General features: G+C 41.2%; 1 protein-coding gene across 2 annotated transcripts in view; it reads right to left on the reverse strand.

The window, feature by feature from the left end:
- Positions 1–19,640, reverse strand: part of gatb (glutamyl-tRNA(Gln) amidotransferase, subunit B) — a 101,158-nt gene that overhangs the window by 52,400 nt on the left and 29,118 nt on the right. For both annotated transcript variants that reach the window (XM_041201914.1, XM_041201922.1), the window contains exons 6-7: positions 13,577–13,690; positions 13,208–13,292 (exon numbers count right to left, since the gene is read on the reverse strand). In XM_041201914.1, the coding sequence (XP_041057848.1) occupies positions 13,208–13,292; positions 13,577–13,690 (199 nt within the window). The remainder of the gene's footprint in view (positions 1–13,207; positions 13,293–13,576; positions 13,691–19,640) is intronic.

The raw sequence follows: 19,640 nt of genomic DNA on the forward strand, positions 1-19,640 counted from the left end.
TCAGGTAGGATCCCAGGAGAAATTTACAAATCTGGGGACACCAGTTAGTCGTCAAATTCGTACAATTATATCACAGAATAAGACCATAAGACATAGGAGCAGAAATTAGGACATATGGCCCATCGACTCTGCTCCACCATTCAATCATGGCTGATAAGTTTCTCAACCTAATTCTCCCGCCTTCTCCCCGTAACCTTTGATCCCTTTACCAATCAAGAACCTATCTATCTCGGTCTTAAATACACTCAATGACCTGGCCTCAACAACCCTCTGAATTTCATAGATTCACCACTCTCCGGCTAAAGAAGTTTCTCCTCATCTCTGTTCTAAAAGGTCTTCCTTTTACTCTGAGACTGTGCCCTTGGGTCCTAGTCTCTCCTACTAATGGAAACATCTTCCCCACGTCCACTCCATGCAGGCCTTTCAGTATTCTGTAAGTTTCAATCAGATCCTCCCTCATCTTTCTAAACTCTATCGAGTATAGACCCAGGGTCCTCAAACGTTCCTCATATGTTAAGCCTTTCATTCCTGGGATCGTTCTCGTGAAGCTCCTCTGGACCCTCTCCAAGGCCAGAACATCCTTCCTAAGATACGGGGCCCAAAATTGCTCACAATATTCTAAATGTGGTCTGACCAGAGCCTAACAAAGCCTCAGCAGCACATCCCTGCTTTTATATTCTAGTCCTCTTGAAATAAGTGCCAACATTGCATTTGCTTTCCTAACTACCGACTCAACCTGCAAGTTAACCTTAAGAGAATCCTGGATTAGGACTCCCAAGTCCCTTTGCACTCCAGATTTCTGAATTCTCTTCCCATTTAGAAAATAGTCTATGCCTCTATTCTTCCTACCAAAGTGCATGACCTCACACTTGCCCACATTGTATTCCATCTGCCACTTCTTTGCCCAATCTCCTAGCCTGTCCAAATCCATCTGCAGCCTCCACGCTTCCTCAATATTACCTGTCCCTCCACCTATCTTTGTATCATCTGCAAACTTAGCCAGGATGCCCTCAGTTCCTTCATCTAGATCATTCATGTATAAAGTGAAAAGTTGTAGTCCCAACACTGACCCCTGAGGAATTCTACTAGTTACTGGCTGCCATCCTGAGAAGGACCCCCTTATCCCCACTCTCTGCCTCCTGCCAGACAGCCAATCTTCTATCCATGCTAGTACCTCGCCTCTAACACCATGGGTTCTTACCTTACTGAGCAGCATCCTGTGCAGCACCTTGTCAAAGGCCTTCTGGAAGTCCAAGTAGATAACATCCATTGGCTCTCCTTAGTCTAACCTACTCGTTACCTCCTCAACGAATTCTAACAGATTTGTCGGGCATGACCTCCCCTTGATGAAACCATGCTGACTTTGCCCTATTTTACCATGCACTTCCAATTATTCTGAAATCTCATCCTTAATAATGGAATCTAAAATCTTACCAACGACCGAATATGGGATCAACAAACCATTCCCCAGGAGTTCAAGGAAGCCATGATTGTTCACTTGAACAAAAGAAAAGGGCAAAATTTGTGTGAGACAATCACAGAGGAATTTCGCTGCTTGTGATAGCTGGTAAGGTTCCAGCAAAACTTCTGCTCAACAGACTGGCAAGCCACAAAGCAGAAAGTCTACTGTCAGAAAGTCAAAGTGGGTTCAGGAAAGGAAGAGGCACTTGCAAGATGATCTTCACCCTTCAGTAAATACAAGAGAAATTCTGCAAACAACAGATGGGGCTCTACTGTGCCTTTTTACCTTAGAAAGACCTTATGCTCAGTAAAGAGAGGAATTTCAGGGAAGTTTTCAGCCAAAGACCAATGTCCTGATAGAGGTGTAAATCTGCTACAGCAGTTTTGGGATGGAATGACATCCAGAGTCACTGATTGTGGTGATTAGACTGACACCTTTGACATAACAGGTGAAATAAAGCAAGGGTGTGTCATGGTCCCTATGCTCTTCAATATATTCTTTGCTGATAGACTTTCTGGGGCATTTGATGGAAGTGTTAATGGAATATAAATCCAGTTCAAAACAGATGGCAACATCTTCAATCTGAGATGACTGAAATACTCAACTAAGATATCAAAGATGATGGTACAGGAATTGCTGTTTGCCAATGACTGTGTCCTTGTCACACTCTATGTATGGTCTTCAATTCATCACGAGCTGTTTTTCCAAAAGCAGCTGACAGCTATCAGCTAACCATCAGCTTATGGAAGTCCACCAACCGGCACCAAACTCTGACTATACCCCACCTACCAGAACAATCAATGGCATAACTCGAAGGCTGCAGGTAACTTTACCTGACTCAGAAGCACAATCTCCAGAATTTCCTACACAAGGTGGCAAATAGAATTGCCAGAGCAAACTTAGCATTTGCCCAATTACACAAGAGATTGTGGAGGAAACAAGGTATCAAACTTAACAACAAAACTTTGCATATAAAGCTCTAATAATACTATTCTCCTATATGCCTGAGGCATGCACTGCCTATTCCTGACATATTAAACAGTTGGACAGGTTCCGCATAAGATGTATTCATACCATCATGGACATCAAATGGTACGGACAAAGTGCCCACACCAAGTTACTTCAGAGAAGAGAAATATCTGGAGTTGAAGCACTCATCATCACAGCTCAGGTCAGATGGAATAGACACATAGCACATATGACTGACAATAAAATCCCTAAGGCAGTCATGTATTCACAACTTAAACATGGTCACCGCCTGCTAAGTAGGCCGAGATTAAGGTTCAAGGACTCAGTGAAGGTGAGCCTTAGGAAACGTGGCATGTCACAGACAAGGGGAACAATGCACAAGAACAAACTAGCTGGGGAGGGATCTCAAGTAGTTGTGTTGCTTCCTTCGAGCAGCAAAGAAGCCAGGCAGCTAAGGACAAAAGGCAAGCTAGAAAGACCAGACAGTCCCAACAAAATCAGACACTTCATCCTTGTGGTGCACTGTCGAAAGTCATGCAGGTCTACAATTGGGCTCTATAACCATTTAAAACACAAAAGAGATGACTCAACGCACACCACCCTTGATGACAAAAGGAAAACCGAAGAGGACTCACTCCATAGGGTGTTCTTGGTGCGTCTTTAATTTCATGCATGGTTAGCAAATTTAGCAGATATTGAAAAATACTTATTCGATTTTCATTTTCCTGTTCAAACTTCACAGATGGAAATGATACAATGGACAGACTTCCAGCAAATTTTAAGTGCCATCAAGGCACTCTGGGTTTGACAACAACCCACAGATATATTTTGTTGAAATTGCTGATGTGCATCTGGAATTATTTACAGGATTTGCAAGGGGTAATGTCATCTGTTATTTCTGTACTGAGGAGCAAAAAAGTTCTGCACACTACTGTACCCTACTGTACTGATTAACTATTACTTCTAACAAATCTATAGTTTATAACATATAAACTATTACCTATAGGGTTATTGGCTATAAACTATAGGTTTTGCAGATGACTGGTCCAATATCATGTTTGTCTTTTGCTTTCTGAACTCTGGGTAATTAAATACAGTCATTGTATGCTCAATTTAAATTTTGCTAATATGGATTCCAAGTCAATCCCTGGGTTCACAATATTACCATTATTCTGATATGTCACACTCCAGTTTATGGGGAATGAAGGGTTTCTTATGCAAATGTTTTTTTTTGACACTGAGCACATTAAAAATAACTGAAAAATTTAAGTATTACAGTTTGAATCTTATTCAACGTTAAATTTCATTTTAGATTTATGTTTAAGTGCTTCTTCAGAGCTTCTCCTATATCCTCTGAATATAATAATAGTTATCCAAATTTGGTTTGAACGGTACACCTTGTGGATGAAAGATTAAACTGCAACCCATCTAATAACACCAGAGCACCACCACTGACATTTACGGCTGTGTTTGCTGCCACCACAGCTGCAGACGGTGCAGTCACCATGCATGCAGCCGCAGTGCCTGTGACATCACTGCCAGCAAAGCCACAGGTAGCTGCCTGCAAAGAACACTGTTTTGAATGCCTTCCAATCGATCCCCACTCCCAACTCCTTGCTGCCTCACTCGCCATCCTGCTCACTGCCCCTCATCAACCCTCTTGTTGCCTTACTTGCCATCTTGCTCACAGTCCTGCTTCCAGAATGAGTGGAGTCTAGAGGTAACAAAGGCCCTGTCTGACTTATAACCTTGACAATCACATTACCACAGATCTAGCTATTTTAGATTTTTCAAGGCTTTCAAGCGTGTACAACACACAAAGTTACTGGACAAATTAGATCATTATAGAGTCCAAAGAAATAATATGCAATGAATAAATGGGGAAGCCTTAAACTGGAAACCAATCTTAAGTGGTGTCCCCCAATTGACCGTCCCCACACTTCTTTCTCATCTTTATAAATGACATCCAGAATGGAATATCAAGCCAGATCACTCTTTGCAGCTGACTGCCTAATCTATAGGGCCATTACCGAAGCAGATAATAACCTTCAGGAAGGTCTAAATAATCTTGTAAAATAGACCAATATATGGGAAATGAAATTTAACGTAGCAAAATGCACATCATGCAATACTCAATGTCTATCAGTACCCAATTACACAATGCATGATTCCCCCTTGAAGTTACTTAGGAATCCACATCCAAAATAATTTAAAGTGGAATGTATAAAGTCAACAAGCAGCCTCCAAAGAATCCAAAATGCTTGGGTGATGGAACAGAACTCCATCACTCTTCAACTACAGTAAAGGAAATGCTGTACCAGACATTAGCTAGACCACACCTAGGAGTACTGTGTAGCCACTTGGGACTCATATACTACAAAAAAACATTACAGTTCTTGAAAACGTTCAACATCAGGCAGCTTATTTTGTTACAAATTACTTGCGAGACTCGAGTGTCTCCTAGTTGGTCACGTTGCTAGGCTGGCACAGTCTCCAGAACCAAAGTAAGGCCAACAGGTTGACAAGCCTCTATAAAATTTTGAATGGACAATTAAATATTTCTAAGCAGTACAACATGCTCAAAGGTGATGGAGCACGAAGAGTTCATAACTAACAGCTCCAACTATATACACCCCAACATGCCTCCTTCACTAACTCCTTTTTCTCCAGGAACAGTTAAGGACTGGAATAATCTTGCACAAACCTTAAATGAATCCTTACGGGGAATGGGGATTAAGGAAAATCTGTTCAATTTTTAAAATTGAGACCATTAGCTGCACTCATTACGCATCTCCTGTGAAAATTCCCTAGTGGAAACCTACAGAGGGAAATCTTACCAAGTACAAGTCTGTGGGTAACTCACCCAACTTAGGCACCAGTCCCAAGATGTTGATGAGGAGGATTTTGAGGGGTTGACTTGAGCTGAGATTGCCCATATGATGCTGGGCCTTTGCCAACAGGTCTGTTCAATCTAAGATTTTTTTAATTCACTGATGGGATGTGGGCGTCACTGCCTAGGCCAACATTTATTGCCCATCCCTAACTGCCCTTGAGAAGGCGGTGGTGAGCTGTCTTTTTGAACCGCTGCAGTCCATGTGGTGTAGGTACACCCACAGTGCTGTCTGGGAGGGAGACCCAGGATTTTGACCCAGGGACAGTGAAGGAATGGCGATATATTTCCAAGTCAGGATGGTGAATGGCTTGGAGGGTCAAATGCTGCCTTGATGTCAAGGGCAGTCACTCTCACCACACCTCTGGCGTTCAGCTCTTTTGTGTGAACCAAGGACGTAATGAGGTCAGGAGTTGAGTGTCAGTGAGCAAGTTATTGCTAAGCAAGTGCCACTTGACAGCACTGTTGCATGACCCCTTCCATCACTTCATTGATGATCGAGAGTAGACTGATATGGCGGTAATTGGCCGGAATGAATTTGTCCTGCTTTTTGTGTACAAGATATACCTGGGGAATTTTCCACATTGCCAGATAGATGCCAGTGTTGTAGCTGTACTTGAACAGCATGCCTAGGTGAGTGAAAGTTCTGAAGTGCAAGTTTTCATTATTATTGCAGAAATATTGTCAGGGTCCATAGCCTTTGCAGCACCCAGTGTCTTCACTCCAGTGTATCACATGGAATGAATCAAATTGGCTGAAGACTGGCATCCATGACAATGGGAACCTCCGGAGAAGGCCAAGATGGATCACCCACCCAGCACTTGTGGCTGCAAATTTTGCTGGGCTCCCGCATCAGTGAAGATAGGGATATTTGCAGAGCCTCCTCCTCCAGTGAGGTGTTTAATTGCCCACCACCATTCACAACTGGGTGTGGCATGACTGCAGAGCTCAGCTTTGGTTGTGGAATAACTTAGCTCTGTTTATCGCTTGCTGCTTATGCTGTTTGACATGTAAGTAGTCCTGTGTTGTAGCTTCATCAGGTTGACACCTCATTTTTAGATATGTCTGGTGCTGCTCCTGGCAAGCCTTCCTGCATTCTTCATTGAACCAGGGTTGATCCCCTGGCTTGATGGTAATGGCAGAGTGGGGGATATGCCGGGCCATGAGGTTACAAATTGTGATTGAGTACAATGCTGCTGCTCCTAATGGCCCACAGCGCCTCATGGATGCCCAGTCTTGAGTTGCTAGATCTGTTCGAAATCTAACCCATTTAGCATGGTTGTAGTGCCACACAACACGATGGTGAGGATCCTCAATGTGAAGAGAGGATTTCGTCTCCACACGGGCTGTGCAGTGGTCACTCCTCCTGATACTGGACAGATGCATGTGCGGAAGGCAGGTTGGTGAGGATGAGGTCAAGTATGTTTTTCCCTTTTCTTGGTTTCCTCACCAGCTGCCGCAGACCCAGTCTAGCAGCTATGACTCCGCCAGCTCAGTCTGTGGTGGTGTTACTGAGCCACTCTTGGTGACGGACATTGAAGACCCGTACCCAGAGATAATTCTGCATCTTTGCCACCCTCAGTGCTTCCTCCAAGTGGTGTTCAACATGTAGAAGTACTGATTCATCAACTGCAGTGGGGGCAGTATGTGGTAATCAGCAGGAAGTTTCCTTGCCCATGTTTGACCTGATGCCATGAGACTTCATGGGGGCCGGAGTCAACGTTGAGGACCCCTGGGGCAACTCCCTTCCTACTGTATACCACTATGCCACCACCTCTGCTGAGCCTGTCCTGCTGGTGGGACAGGACAGGTTTAAATGGGATGGTGATGGTGGTGTCCGGTACATGATCTGTAAGGTTTGCAGCTGCTTGACGAGCTTGTCAGACAGCTCTCCCAATTTTGGCACAAACCCCATTAAGGAGGACTTTGTAGAGTCAACAGGGCTGGGTTTGTATTTGTTGCTTCCGGTGCCTAGGTTGGTGCCGGGTGGTCCATCAGTTTCATTACTCTTTGTTGCCTTTTTAGCGGGCATTTAAGAGCCAACCAATTGCTGTAGATCTGGAGTCACATGTAGGCAAGACCAGATGAGGACAGCAGGTTTCCTTCTCTAAAGGACATTAGTGAATCAGATGGGTTTTTACAACAATCATTAGACTTTAATTCCAGATTTTCGTTGCAATCGAATCCCACCATGGGAAATTCCCAGTGCATTATCCTGGTCTCTGGTTTATTAGGCCAGTGACAATACCACTATGTCACCACCTCCCCCAGATCTGTATAATTGTTATAAGAATGGAGAAGGTGAATTGAACAGGTGATTTGCATAAGTCTTTACTATGGAAGATACAAGAAAGATCCCAGAAATAGCTGAAAATTAGCAAATGGAAGGAAGAATGAGAACAATGAGAAAGAAAACTTCCATGGGGAAAAGCCACCATCTGTAGTTAGCTAAAAAGAGTTAAAGACAGTATCAAACTTAAACAAAAAGCATATAATTGCACAAAGATGGGTGGCAGGTCAGAAGATTGGACAGAATATTAAAAACAGTGAAGAATGACAAAGATTTAATAAGGAGGGAAAAATTAAGAGTACAAGAGAAAGCTAGCTGGAAACATAAAGATGGATAGTAAGAGTTTCCATAGACATTTAAAAAAGAGTTAACAAAATGACCATTAGTCTTATTGAAAGTGAATCTGGGGAATTAATAATGGAGAGTAAGGAGATGGCAGGTGTATTTTGCATTGGTTTTTCACTATGGAGGATACAAGTAACATTCCAAAAATAGCTGTAAATCAGGAAATGGAAAGGAAGGAGGAACTCAGGAAAATTACAATCACCAGAGAAATGCTATTGAGAAAACTGTTGGAATTGCAGGATGACAAATCCCCGATCCTTATAGACTTCATCCTAGGGTCCTAAAGGAAGTAGTGAGATAGGTGATGTGTTGGTTTTAATTTTCCAAAACTCCCAAGATTCGGGGAAGGTCCCAGTGGATTGGAAAATAGCGCATGTAATTCCTTTATTCAAAAAGAGGAGGCATAAAGCAGGAAACTACAGACTAGTTAGCTGAACATCTGTTTTAGGGAAAATGTTAGAAGTTAATATTAAAGACGTTATAATGGGGCACTTTGAAAAAATTCAAGGTAATCAGGCAATGTCAACATGGTTTTGTGAAAGGGAAATCATGTTTAACTAATTTATTGGAGTTCCTTGAAGAAGTAACATGTGCTGTGGATAAAGGGGAACTGGTGGATGCATTGTATTTGGATTTCCAGAAGGCATTTCATAAGGTGTCTCAAAGTTATTGCAGAAAATAAAAGCTCATGGAATAGGAGGTAACATATTGGCATGGTTAGAAGATTGGCTAGCTAAAAGGAAAGGGGTAGTAGACATAAATGGGTCATTTTCTGGTTGGCAAGATGTAACAAGTGGTGTGCCACAGGGATCAGTGCTGGGGCCTCAACTTATTAAAATTTCCATAACTGACTTGGAACTTGGATGAAGGGGCCGAATATATGTTTGCTAGATTTGCTGATGAAACAAAGATAAATAAGTTGTGAAGAGGACATAAAGAGGCTACAAAGGGATAAAGAAAGTTAAGTGAGTGAGCAAGGATCTGGCAAATGGAGTATAATGTGGGAAAATGAGAAATTGTCCATTTTGGCAGGAAGAATAAAACAAAGCATATTATCTAAATGGTGAGAGATTGCAGAGCTCTGAAATGCAGAGAGATTTGGCTGTACTAGTGCATGAATTGCAAAAGGTTAGCATGCAGGTACAGTAAGTAATTAGGAAAGCTAACAATGTTATCATTTATTATAAGGGGAATTGAATACAGAAGTAGGGAGGTTACGTTTAGTTATACAGGGTATTGGTGAGACCACATCTGGAGTACTGTCTACTATATTGGTCTCTTTATTTAAGGACGGATGTAAATGTGTTGGAAGCAGTTCAGAGAAGGTTTACAAGACTATTACCCGAAATGGGCAGATTGCCTTATGAGGTAAGGTTGGACAGGCTAAGCTGGAGTTTAGAAGAGCAAGAAGCGACTTGATTTAAACATAAGATCCCTTGGTATCTTGGCAGGATGGATGTACAAAAGATATTTCCCCTTGTGGGAGAATCTAGAGCTAGGTGGTCAGTACTTAAAAATAAGGGGTCTCCCATTTAAGACAGATGAGAAAAAAAATTTCCTCTCAGAGGGTCATGAGTCTTTGGAACTATCTTCCTCAACAGGTGGTGGAAGCAGACTCTTTGAATATTTTTAAGGCAGAGGTTTATAGGTTCTTAATAACCAAAGGGGTGAAAGGATTTCTGGGTTAAGCGGGAATGTGATGTCGAGATTGTAATCAGATCAGCCATGATCTTACTGAATGGCAGAGCAGGATTGAGGGGCCAACTGGCCTACTCATGCTTCTGGCTCGTATGTAAGGTAAATACGAATATCACTAAATTAAATTAGGAGATTACAATAAGGGAACGTTGGAAACGAACAAAGAAAACAAATTTAGTCCAGGAAATTGTTTTACACAAAAAGTGGTCAACATATGAAATTTACGTTCAGAAAACCCTGGAATCTTTTAACAAGCAAAGTGGATGCTAAGACAGAGGGGACCTTGGGCTCTTGCTGAATAAGCCAAAATGGAAATAATGGCTTTTTTCATCCATAACCAACTTATGATACCCTTCTAATACGCGCTGAATTTTCTTATTATTAGTGTTAAAAGCTAATAAAATCTAATTCTTTATTTAGCTTTTTAAAAACTGCAGCAGAACTAAGATATCACTTTAATATCACCAAAATGGATCCCCATCATGGCTTAGCAACTTGTGCAAAGACTAGCTGAGCCTTGCACATTAATAAATTCTGAGCTCGATCCATGATCTGTGCTGAGTTAGCGGATTTCAGCTAGGGCAGCAGAAGAACATTACAATTGGCCTCAGGATATATGAGTTAGGACAGAAAGAGGCTCCAGTTGTTGATGTGCACGTATAGGCATCAGGTAGGACAGGACTCAGCTTCGTTATATTGACTTTGAAGATAAACAGCCTATTGACATTCACTGTCATGGCTCACACATGTATTATGGCTATTTGGATGCAGGACCATTAAGCACTGGCACACTTGTAACCATGGTCTATCAATAGGTCACCACCTACAGAAAGGGAAGACAAATAATGCTGTAATGCATCATTCTCCTCTTCAGGTAAAAGAGTAAAATGAAAAATTAATAGTAAAATGATAATTAACAGATCATTCTCCTTCCTTAATGATACATAATGCACAACAACTTGCAATTATATGGTGCCTTTTATGTGGAGAAATATACCAAGGCATTCCAGAGAGACAATCAAAGAAGTCATGACAAAGCAGATAAAAGAATGGGTAACCAAAAGCTTGGTCAAAGGGATTGGTTTTCATGAAGAATCATATTAGAAGAACAAGATTGAGAGGCAGAAGGTTTAGGGAGTGAGTTTCGAAGAGTGGGATGTAGGCAGCTAAAGGTATGACCACTAATGGTGCAAAAAGAGGTGGAGAGGCGCGAGAATCAGATGCACAGATTCAAAGGAACAGAATTTAGCAGCTGAAGGGGTTATGGGACCAGTAAAGGTTACAGAAATAAGTGAGGTCATGAAGGGAGTTAAACACAAGGATGGAAATTTTAAATTGGAGGCAATGAGGGACCAGGAATCAATCTAAGTCAACATGGATAGAGATGTTGCGTGAGCAGGAATACAGGCAAAGTTTTGGACAAATTTCAGTTTATGGAAGTTGGAGGATGGGAGTCTGGACAGGACAACAACGGAACAATTGAGTCTGGATGTGACAAAGGCATAGGTGAGAATTTCTGCAGCAAATGGGCTGAGGCACAGGTGAAAGGGAGTGATATTACAGAAGTGGAAGGGGTCACTGTAATGGAGATAATATGCAGTTGGAAGCTCGGCTCAGAGTATAATAGGATACCAAAGTTGCAAAACATCTAAATCGTTTTGAGACAGTGGCCAGAGAGGGTGGTGGAATTGGTGTCAAGTATTGAGCTTGTGGTGGGGGCCAAAGGCAAGGTCCTGATCTTCCCAATGTTTAAATGGGTGAAACTGTGGCCCATCATGAGGCTATAGGTGGAGCTAGCTAATGTTACAAAGATGAAAAGAACAGCCTTGATGATGAATAGGGTATGGAATTTGATGCCTGGGTTTTGAGCAACTTGCTTCAGCCAGAGAAGGTGGCTGGGAGAGGGTTGGAGGTGGGAGTAAGGGAGCAGAGCACTTAGCAAGGATGATAAACAATGGTTTCAGTTTTCCTAATGTTCAGCGGGGATAGGTTAATCAGTTGGCTGGATGACTGGTTTGTGATGCAGTGACGCCAACAGCAAGGGTTCAATGCCCGTACCGGCTGAGGTCCTCCATGAGGTGTGGTGACCCTCAGGTTAATCTCACCACCAGTCGTCTTTCTCTAATGAGACAGCAGCCAGGACTATGGCGACTTTCACTTCAATTTGACTTCATGATGCTATGTTGATAGTCTGGTGGTACTGTGGTTGAGGGAAGTGGTGGAAGGTGCATTTGAGTGTCATCACTGGATATGGAAACTAAGAGAAATAAGAGCAGCAGCATACCATACTATCCCCTTGGCTCTACCATTTAATACGATCTCTGCTGATCCTTGACCTCAACTACACTTTACCACCTGATCTTCATAATCCCTCAATTCCCTTAGAGTCCAAACATCTATTGATTTCAGCCTTGAATAGAAGACTATGACCCCTAGTCTAGACCATGCAGCCAGGGGAAGCAGCCTCACAGTGTCTACACTGTCAACTCTCTCAGAATTTTATACATTTCAATTGCTCATGCCTTCAGGTGATGTCATCTTAGAGAAGCATAAATGAACAAAAGTTAATTATGCATGGGCAGGAAGATAAGCCATTGATAAATAAGCACTGGCTGGATTCAGACAATTACCAATTGAAATGTGCAAAAGCAGTTCCATAACACTCAATATTGGAAGAATGGCTATCATTAGTATGGTATGAATAGTCATATAAAATGCTGTAGAAAGACTGAGAAGGACAAAGGGAGATATCACTCAAGGATATTAGGGATATTAGGTTGGGCAATTTTGATATGAGTAGAACTAGACTGAAGTTATTTACATGAGGAATTCTGAGAGAGATACTGACTAGGTATTGGATTGTAACAAATTTGAGGGCCTTAAAGAGGAAGGAGAGGTTAGATTTGAAGCAGCTATAGCCATTTAAGAACAAGTTTGCTTGTTTTTTTGTATCTTCATTCACTTCCCTTACAGTATTCCTTCCATGGCTGTAACCATCTTTACATCAGACAATCTGGTAGTTAGTCCTATACAACAGGAATTTTATGAGCTCCCCGAACCCATACAATAAAGGGGCACTACCCACATCAAACAAGTAACCCAGAATTTGACAGTTACTCACAGGGACTAAATCCAGACGAGTTCAAACCCTGCATCTTCTGGCTCAAAGGTGAATATGGTACTAAAGGCCTGCTCCTGGTTAATGAATATCCAAATGCTATTATCCTGTGGAGACCATCACAAACTGAGCTCAATTCTGTCCTCACTTCATATCCACAGTGGCATACTTTGCATAAGATTTCCAGAGATCAGGGCTGGGTCATTGACTGATCATTCCCAAGCTCGAGTATGCTAAAGCCAGCTGTAATGTCTGCATTGCTGGTGAGATGGCCAACTTAACAGTTACGTGATGAAAGCCGCGTTCTTACTGTTCGGTATGGCTTTGTAATATACCGCGAAACTTCAGCCAAGGGGAAGGAAGTACTGCAGTTTAACATTTTAGGCTCTCCTTTGCTCCCCAAGAGGGGGGAAAAAGTCCAATAGAAATTCTCACCCTGTTTTATAATCAAATGCTCTGGTCTCATTTAATATTTTCCCTCCATTCTCCAGTACGTCAATCTGCCTCAGAATTTCATAATCTGTTGTAAAGAAAACTAACATTATTATATTCCAGATGCTTACAGCAACAATTTCTGTAATAAAAAGAAAGTTGTGTCAATTGTACATTTTCAAAACACTGTTTTGCACATAGAGCTTTAAGTTATGCCACAAGAACCAAACATAGCAAAAATATTGAATTATTTGGATGGAATTTAGGGAAATTAACTTCAATTGGAAACACTATAAAAGTGGACAAAATTAAGCTTCACAATGGTATGCAGTTAAAAATACAGAATAGGACAGGTAGAGGATATTCACAGACCAATTGCTCTTGCCAAAAATCGGGCGCTGTTAATATTCTTCACTTCAGCTCTCACACCATATGGCTCCCCAGGTCGATGTACAGATACGTTGGCATCCACTCTTAACTGTCCCTCTGTTCCAAATTAAAGCAAGACATGAATATAATCTGCCTTTATAGGAATAGAATGCATATGATCTGCTTACTGTTGTGAGATTGTTTTGTAACATAAACATACATTAAAATTAAAATTCGCTGAACCATAGTTCTTTAAAGAATGTTTCCTAACAAAGTATAGCATCAAGGAAGAACATTATCAAAATATGATGCATACAATTCAGATTGCATTAAATTTCTCAGTCAGAAAAATCTTTCAAAGCTTGCAGAATACTGTTTTTCCATTAAGCCTTATATTATTGTCACGGTGAAAAATAAATCAGAACTCTCACTTACTTTAAACTAGGGGAATAAAGGTATTTTAATCCTATTTATTTATTAAATATCTGAAATAGTGTGAATCCATGAGGAATTCTTACATGAAAAGAGTAAAATTATGCTTGAGACTTCACCTTCTCATAATAGACATATAGAACCAAATTTCTGTATTATTTTCAATTTATTAGACAAAATATAATTCTCACTTGGTTGTAACAAAACTGGGGGCTCATCCAGGATTGTTCCCACAGACTGACAAAAGAATTGGAGTGGGGAATGTAAATTATTCCTTTAAAAGCAATTTAAAAACTACAAGAGGCTTTCTTGGTCTATAATGCTAAGTGGTAAAATGTCCACATTGCATGACAATGTTTCACAGCACAGGATAAGATAACTGGTGAGAAGTTAAGGGAACTGTCCTTTGAAGGCCCTTAGAGACAGAGTTCCACCCGAAAGCCAGAAAAATGGAAATTTTAAAACGGGTGGCGAAGCATCTAGAGGTAGAAACTGAGGACACTGAAACAGATAAGATAGCAGCAGAGAAATTAAGATTGCAGCAATGGAAATTGGAACTGGAATTTGAGAAAAGAGAAAGAGAGAGAGACAAAGGTGGGGGGGGGGTGCAGGAATAGAAAAGAGAGGAAGATTGAATCGAGGGAGCCAGTTCACCCCTTCTCACCTTGTCATAATACCTTCCCTCCTCCTTGAGTTTCCTGATCCCTTGTGAAGTATTTTGACACATTCAATTGTACAAAATGCTCTTTATTCCAGATGTAGTAAGAGAGGAAAAATTAGAGAATAAGACACTCAAAGCCAGCTAACATTACCAAAGCAGCTAATTGGAGTTCCTCTGTCCAAAATGTCAGAGCAAATTTCTTGCCTTGACTTACACTGATCCAATCATAGAATGATGCAATATAGGAGGCAGCCATTTGGCCCATCCTGTCAGTGCCAACTGCTTGATAAAGCTATCAAATTATTTCCTTTCTCCTTGTTCTTGCTCCATAGCCCTATAATTTTTTACATTTCCGACTATTTACCCAATTCCCTTTTAAAAGAGAATTTGGTTCTCTTATTTTCTCAGACATTACACTTGTTATGGAAAATGTTTCTTCATGTCATCACTACTTCCTTTGCCAATTGCCAGAAATCTGTGTTCTCTGGTTACTGCTACTTGTATCACTGGAAACAGTTTTCCTTATTTACTCAATCAAGATCTACCATGATTTTGAATGTCCATTAAATCTGCCCTTAACCTTAACTGCTTCAAAAGCAACCCCAGTTTTTCCAGTTCCTCAACGTAACTGAAGTCTTTCATCTCTGGTACCATTCTAATAAATCCTCTTTGCATTTCTAAGGCCTTAAGATCTTTCCAAAGGTGTGGTAACCAGAAATGGACACAATGGGCAGAATTTTACTGAAACTGTCACACTTACAGCAGGCGGTGGGGGGGGGGTGGGGGGCTTTAACTCACCAACTGCATTAGCGTCCTGCTTCTGGGGTTCCCGACTGTTATGACATGGCAGATGATGTGCACCAGGTGGGCCAAATCCACAAGGGAAACTTGGCCACTCTATCACAACGGTTTTGCAATTTGTATTTATTAATGTGTGCACTGAAGTCAGAAGTAATAAGTTCACCAACACCTTTAGAGATTTTAAAAATTAAACTAAAATATTTATTAACAAAATAAAAAATTTCAAGCACATGTGTAAGACAATTACTTACTACTATAGCAAATTCTAAAATCCTAATTGACCTGACTCCCAGTTACACACCCCCTTTAATGCAGCAGTCCAAAATAGATTTGAGATTTAAAATAAAACAAGCAAGCTAACACAATACCCACTTGGCAGTGGAATTCCAAATGGCTTTCACAACTTCAGTCATTTTACATAGCAGACTTATGCACAAATGGCTGGAGGCTTCTTGAAGGCTGTTTCACACACTCCTATTAGACCTTATATGGCCCCTCCTCACATAGCCTTTCATTCTCCTTTATATATGTTTATACCTCTTTAATATGTAAATTCTATTGCTCCAAATATCTTTGAAACTGCATTTTCCTCATAATATCATAAGTTTTATGTTGCCAATATTGTCAGTAACCTTTGAGAAAAATAAATACATTCCTTAGCCTTGCTTATCTGGCTTGTTGTAAACAGGCTAATTAATATCCCTTTGAATGCCAAACAATCCCTTCATTCATCTAAAAAATATGCAAATTCCCTTCACATCTTTCAAGCGGAGCCAGCACCCATGTTTACTCATTAGCATCTCGAGCACATTTCTACACCTAGTTTCTTTTGATGAAGTCAAGCTTCCAGTCTACTTGACTCTAAATGTAATTAAATCACAGACAGAACCACCTATACTTACACCCATAAAACTGCTTCACAATTAACCAGAAAAATATAATGAAAATTATTATACTTTCGTAACACCTCCATCCTAATGGGAAAATGAAACATCATAAGAAAATGAAGCTGCCTTTTAAAATTAACGCATCTTATGCTACCTACTATACTTATCTGTACACCCAAATTATTACATTACCAGGTGCATGCACTAACATAGCATATATACACAAATCCTTTGTATCAAGAAAGGTCATTTCAGTCCAGTGTCCAGGTTTTAAACATCCAATTTCCCTTTGAGCTTCAAACTCTAGACAATACATCTGCAATTAGATTTCCTTGTCCAGTCACATGTTTAATCTGTAAATTAAATGTTTGCAGTAATAAATTCCATCTGAACAGCCTTGAACTTTGATCTCAAAATTTGTCCACAAATTTTAAAGGATTGTGGTCTGTATAAACAATTGTTTCCGATGAATTGTTTGCAACATTTTTTTTATTCATTCAGGGAATGTGGGCTTCACTGGCTGGGCCAGTATTTATTGCCCATCCCTAGTTGCCCTCGATAAGGTGGTGAAGAGCTGCCTTCTTGAACCGCTGCAGTCCATGTGGTGTGGGTACACCCACAGTGCTGTTAGGAAGGGAGTTCCAGGATTTTGACCCAGTGACAGCAAAGAAACAGCGATATATTTCCAAGTCAGGATGGTGAGTGACTTGGAGGGGAGCTTCCAGGTAGTGGTGTTCCCATCTATCTGCTGCCCTTGTCTTCCTAGGTGGTAGTGGTCGTGGGTTTGGAAGGTGCTGTGGAAGGAGCCTTGGTGAATTCCTGCAGTGTATCTTGTAAATGGTACACACTGCTGCTGTGCGATGGCGGTGGAGGGAGTGAATGTCTGTGGATGTGGTGCCAATCAAGCAGGCTGCTTTGTCCTGGATGGTATCAAGCTTCTTGAGTATTGTGGGAGCTGCGCTCATCCAGGCAAGCGGGGAGTATTCCATCACACTCCTGACTTGTGCCTTGTAGATGATGGATAAGCTTTGGGGAGTCAGGATAGGAGTCACTCATTGCAAAATTCCTAGCCTCTGACCTGATCTTGTAGCCACAGTATTTATATGGCTAGTCCAGTTCAGTTTCTAGTCAATGGTAACCTCCCAGGATGTTGATAGTGGGGGATTCAGTGTTCGAAATGCCATTGAACATCAAGGGACGATAGTTGCATTCTCTCTTGTTGGAGATGGTCATTGCCTGACACTTGTATGGCGCGAATGTTACTTGCACTTGTCAGCCCAAGCCTGGATATTGTCCAGGGCTTGCTGCATTTGGACGTGGACAGCTTCAGTATCTGAGGAGTCATGAATGGTGCTGAACACTGCGCATTCATTAGCGAACATCCCCACTTCTGACCTTACGATGGAAGGAAGGTCATTGGTAAAGCAACTGAAGATGGTTGAGCGTAGGACACTACCCTGAGAAACTCCTGCAGTGATGTCCTGGAGCCGAGGTGACTGACATCGAACAACCACAACCATCTTCCTTTGTGCCAGGTATGACCCCAACCAGCAGAGAGTTTTCCCCCGATTCCCGATTCCAGTTTTGTTAAGGCTCCTTGATACCACACTTGGTCAAATGCTGCCTTGATGTCAAGGGCAGTCACTCTCATCTCACCTCACCTCAGGTGTTTAGCTCTTTTGTCCATGTTTGAACCAAGAGGTTCAATGAGGTCAGGAACTGAGTGGCCCTGGCGGAACCCAAACTGAGCGTCAATGAGCAGGTAATTCCCAAACAAGTGCCGCTTGGTAGCACTGTTGATAACCCCTTCCATCATTTTACTAATGATGGAGAGTAGACTGATGGGCCGGTAATTGGCCGGTTTGGACTTGTCCTGCTTTTTGTGGAAACTTCAAAATGCTACAACGCTAACACCAGGCCCAAGGTCTCCTTTTCGATCACTGAATATCCTCTCTGTTATACATTCAGCTTTCGTGAAAAATACCCCATCAGTTTCTTGATTCCAGTTTCATTTTCTTGCAACATTACCGCACCAATGTCTACATCACTTGTGTCAATGGCCAACGTAAATTGTTTGAGGCACTGCCAAAACTGGTGACCTAGTCATTACAGTCTTTAAACTGCCCAAAGCCTTCTGACACTCCTGTGTCCATTGAAACTTCTTGTTCTTTTTTAATGGTTCAGTCAATGGAGCAACCACACTGCTAAAGTTTGGTACAAACTTCCAGTAAAACCCACTCATGCCCAGAAACCTCAAAACTTCTAATCTTGTTGTAGACATGGGGAAATCCATAATGGTTTTGATTTTCACATCTCTTAGAGCCACCTTACCATGTCCAATGGTATAGTCTGGATATGTAAATTGCGCTTTTGCAAACTTATTTTTAGCCAAGTTTATCACCAAATTAGCTCCTTGCAGTTGATTAAACAATTCTTCCAGATGTTTTAATTGCTCCTCCCACGTTTGATGAAACTATCAAGACTTCAATATAAACAGGACAATTGCTCATTCCTGCAATTGCTTTGTTTGTTAGGCTTTGAAATGTTGCTGGTGCATTTTTCATCCCAAATGGCGTGACTTTAAACTGATATAGTCCATCTGGTGTCACAAAAGCCGATATCTCCTTTGGTCTCTCTGATAACGGTACTTGCCAATATTCTCTCAGCAAGTCAATCTTGTGATAAGCTTTGATTGCATTGAAAAAGTGGGACAATCTTCCAAATGTGGTATAGGATACGAATCTGCTTTTGTCACTGCATTCCCCTTTCAATAATCCACACACAGTACCGAAACCGAATACAACACAAAGGCTATCAAAATAGGTAAATTCTAGTTACTGCAACTAGACTCAATGTTGTTATTTTGAAGCATGAATTCACTTTCTTTCTGTACTTGTGATAATTTTGCTGGACTGAATCCCCTACACTTACTTCATGTATAGCTAACTTTGTCTCCCCAGCTTATTCCCACAAATAGCTTTGTGTTACTGCAATAGCTTCTCCAAATCGCTTTGACACTTGTCTGGAAGATAACCCAATATTACATTTAAATTTTTATGTACCCCCTCATTATCCAATTTGATCAGAGGAAAATCAATTCCAGAATCCTTCATTTCTACCTCTTTCTCCTAACCTACCACCACTAATACCTCCTTTTGGTCCTCTTCCCTGTCAAAGTACTTTTTAAGCATTTTTAGATGACACACCCTCTGCTTCTTTCTTCTATTTGGAGAACTTAATAAATAATTTACTTCACTGAGTTTCTTTTTAATCCTGTCAGACCCAC

This window comes from Carcharodon carcharias, chromosome 1, assembly GCF_017639515.1.
Source record: "Carcharodon carcharias isolate sCarCar2 chromosome 1, sCarCar2.pri, whole genome shotgun sequence".
NCBI lineage: Eukaryota > Metazoa > Chordata > Chondrichthyes > Lamniformes > Lamnidae > Carcharodon > Carcharodon carcharias.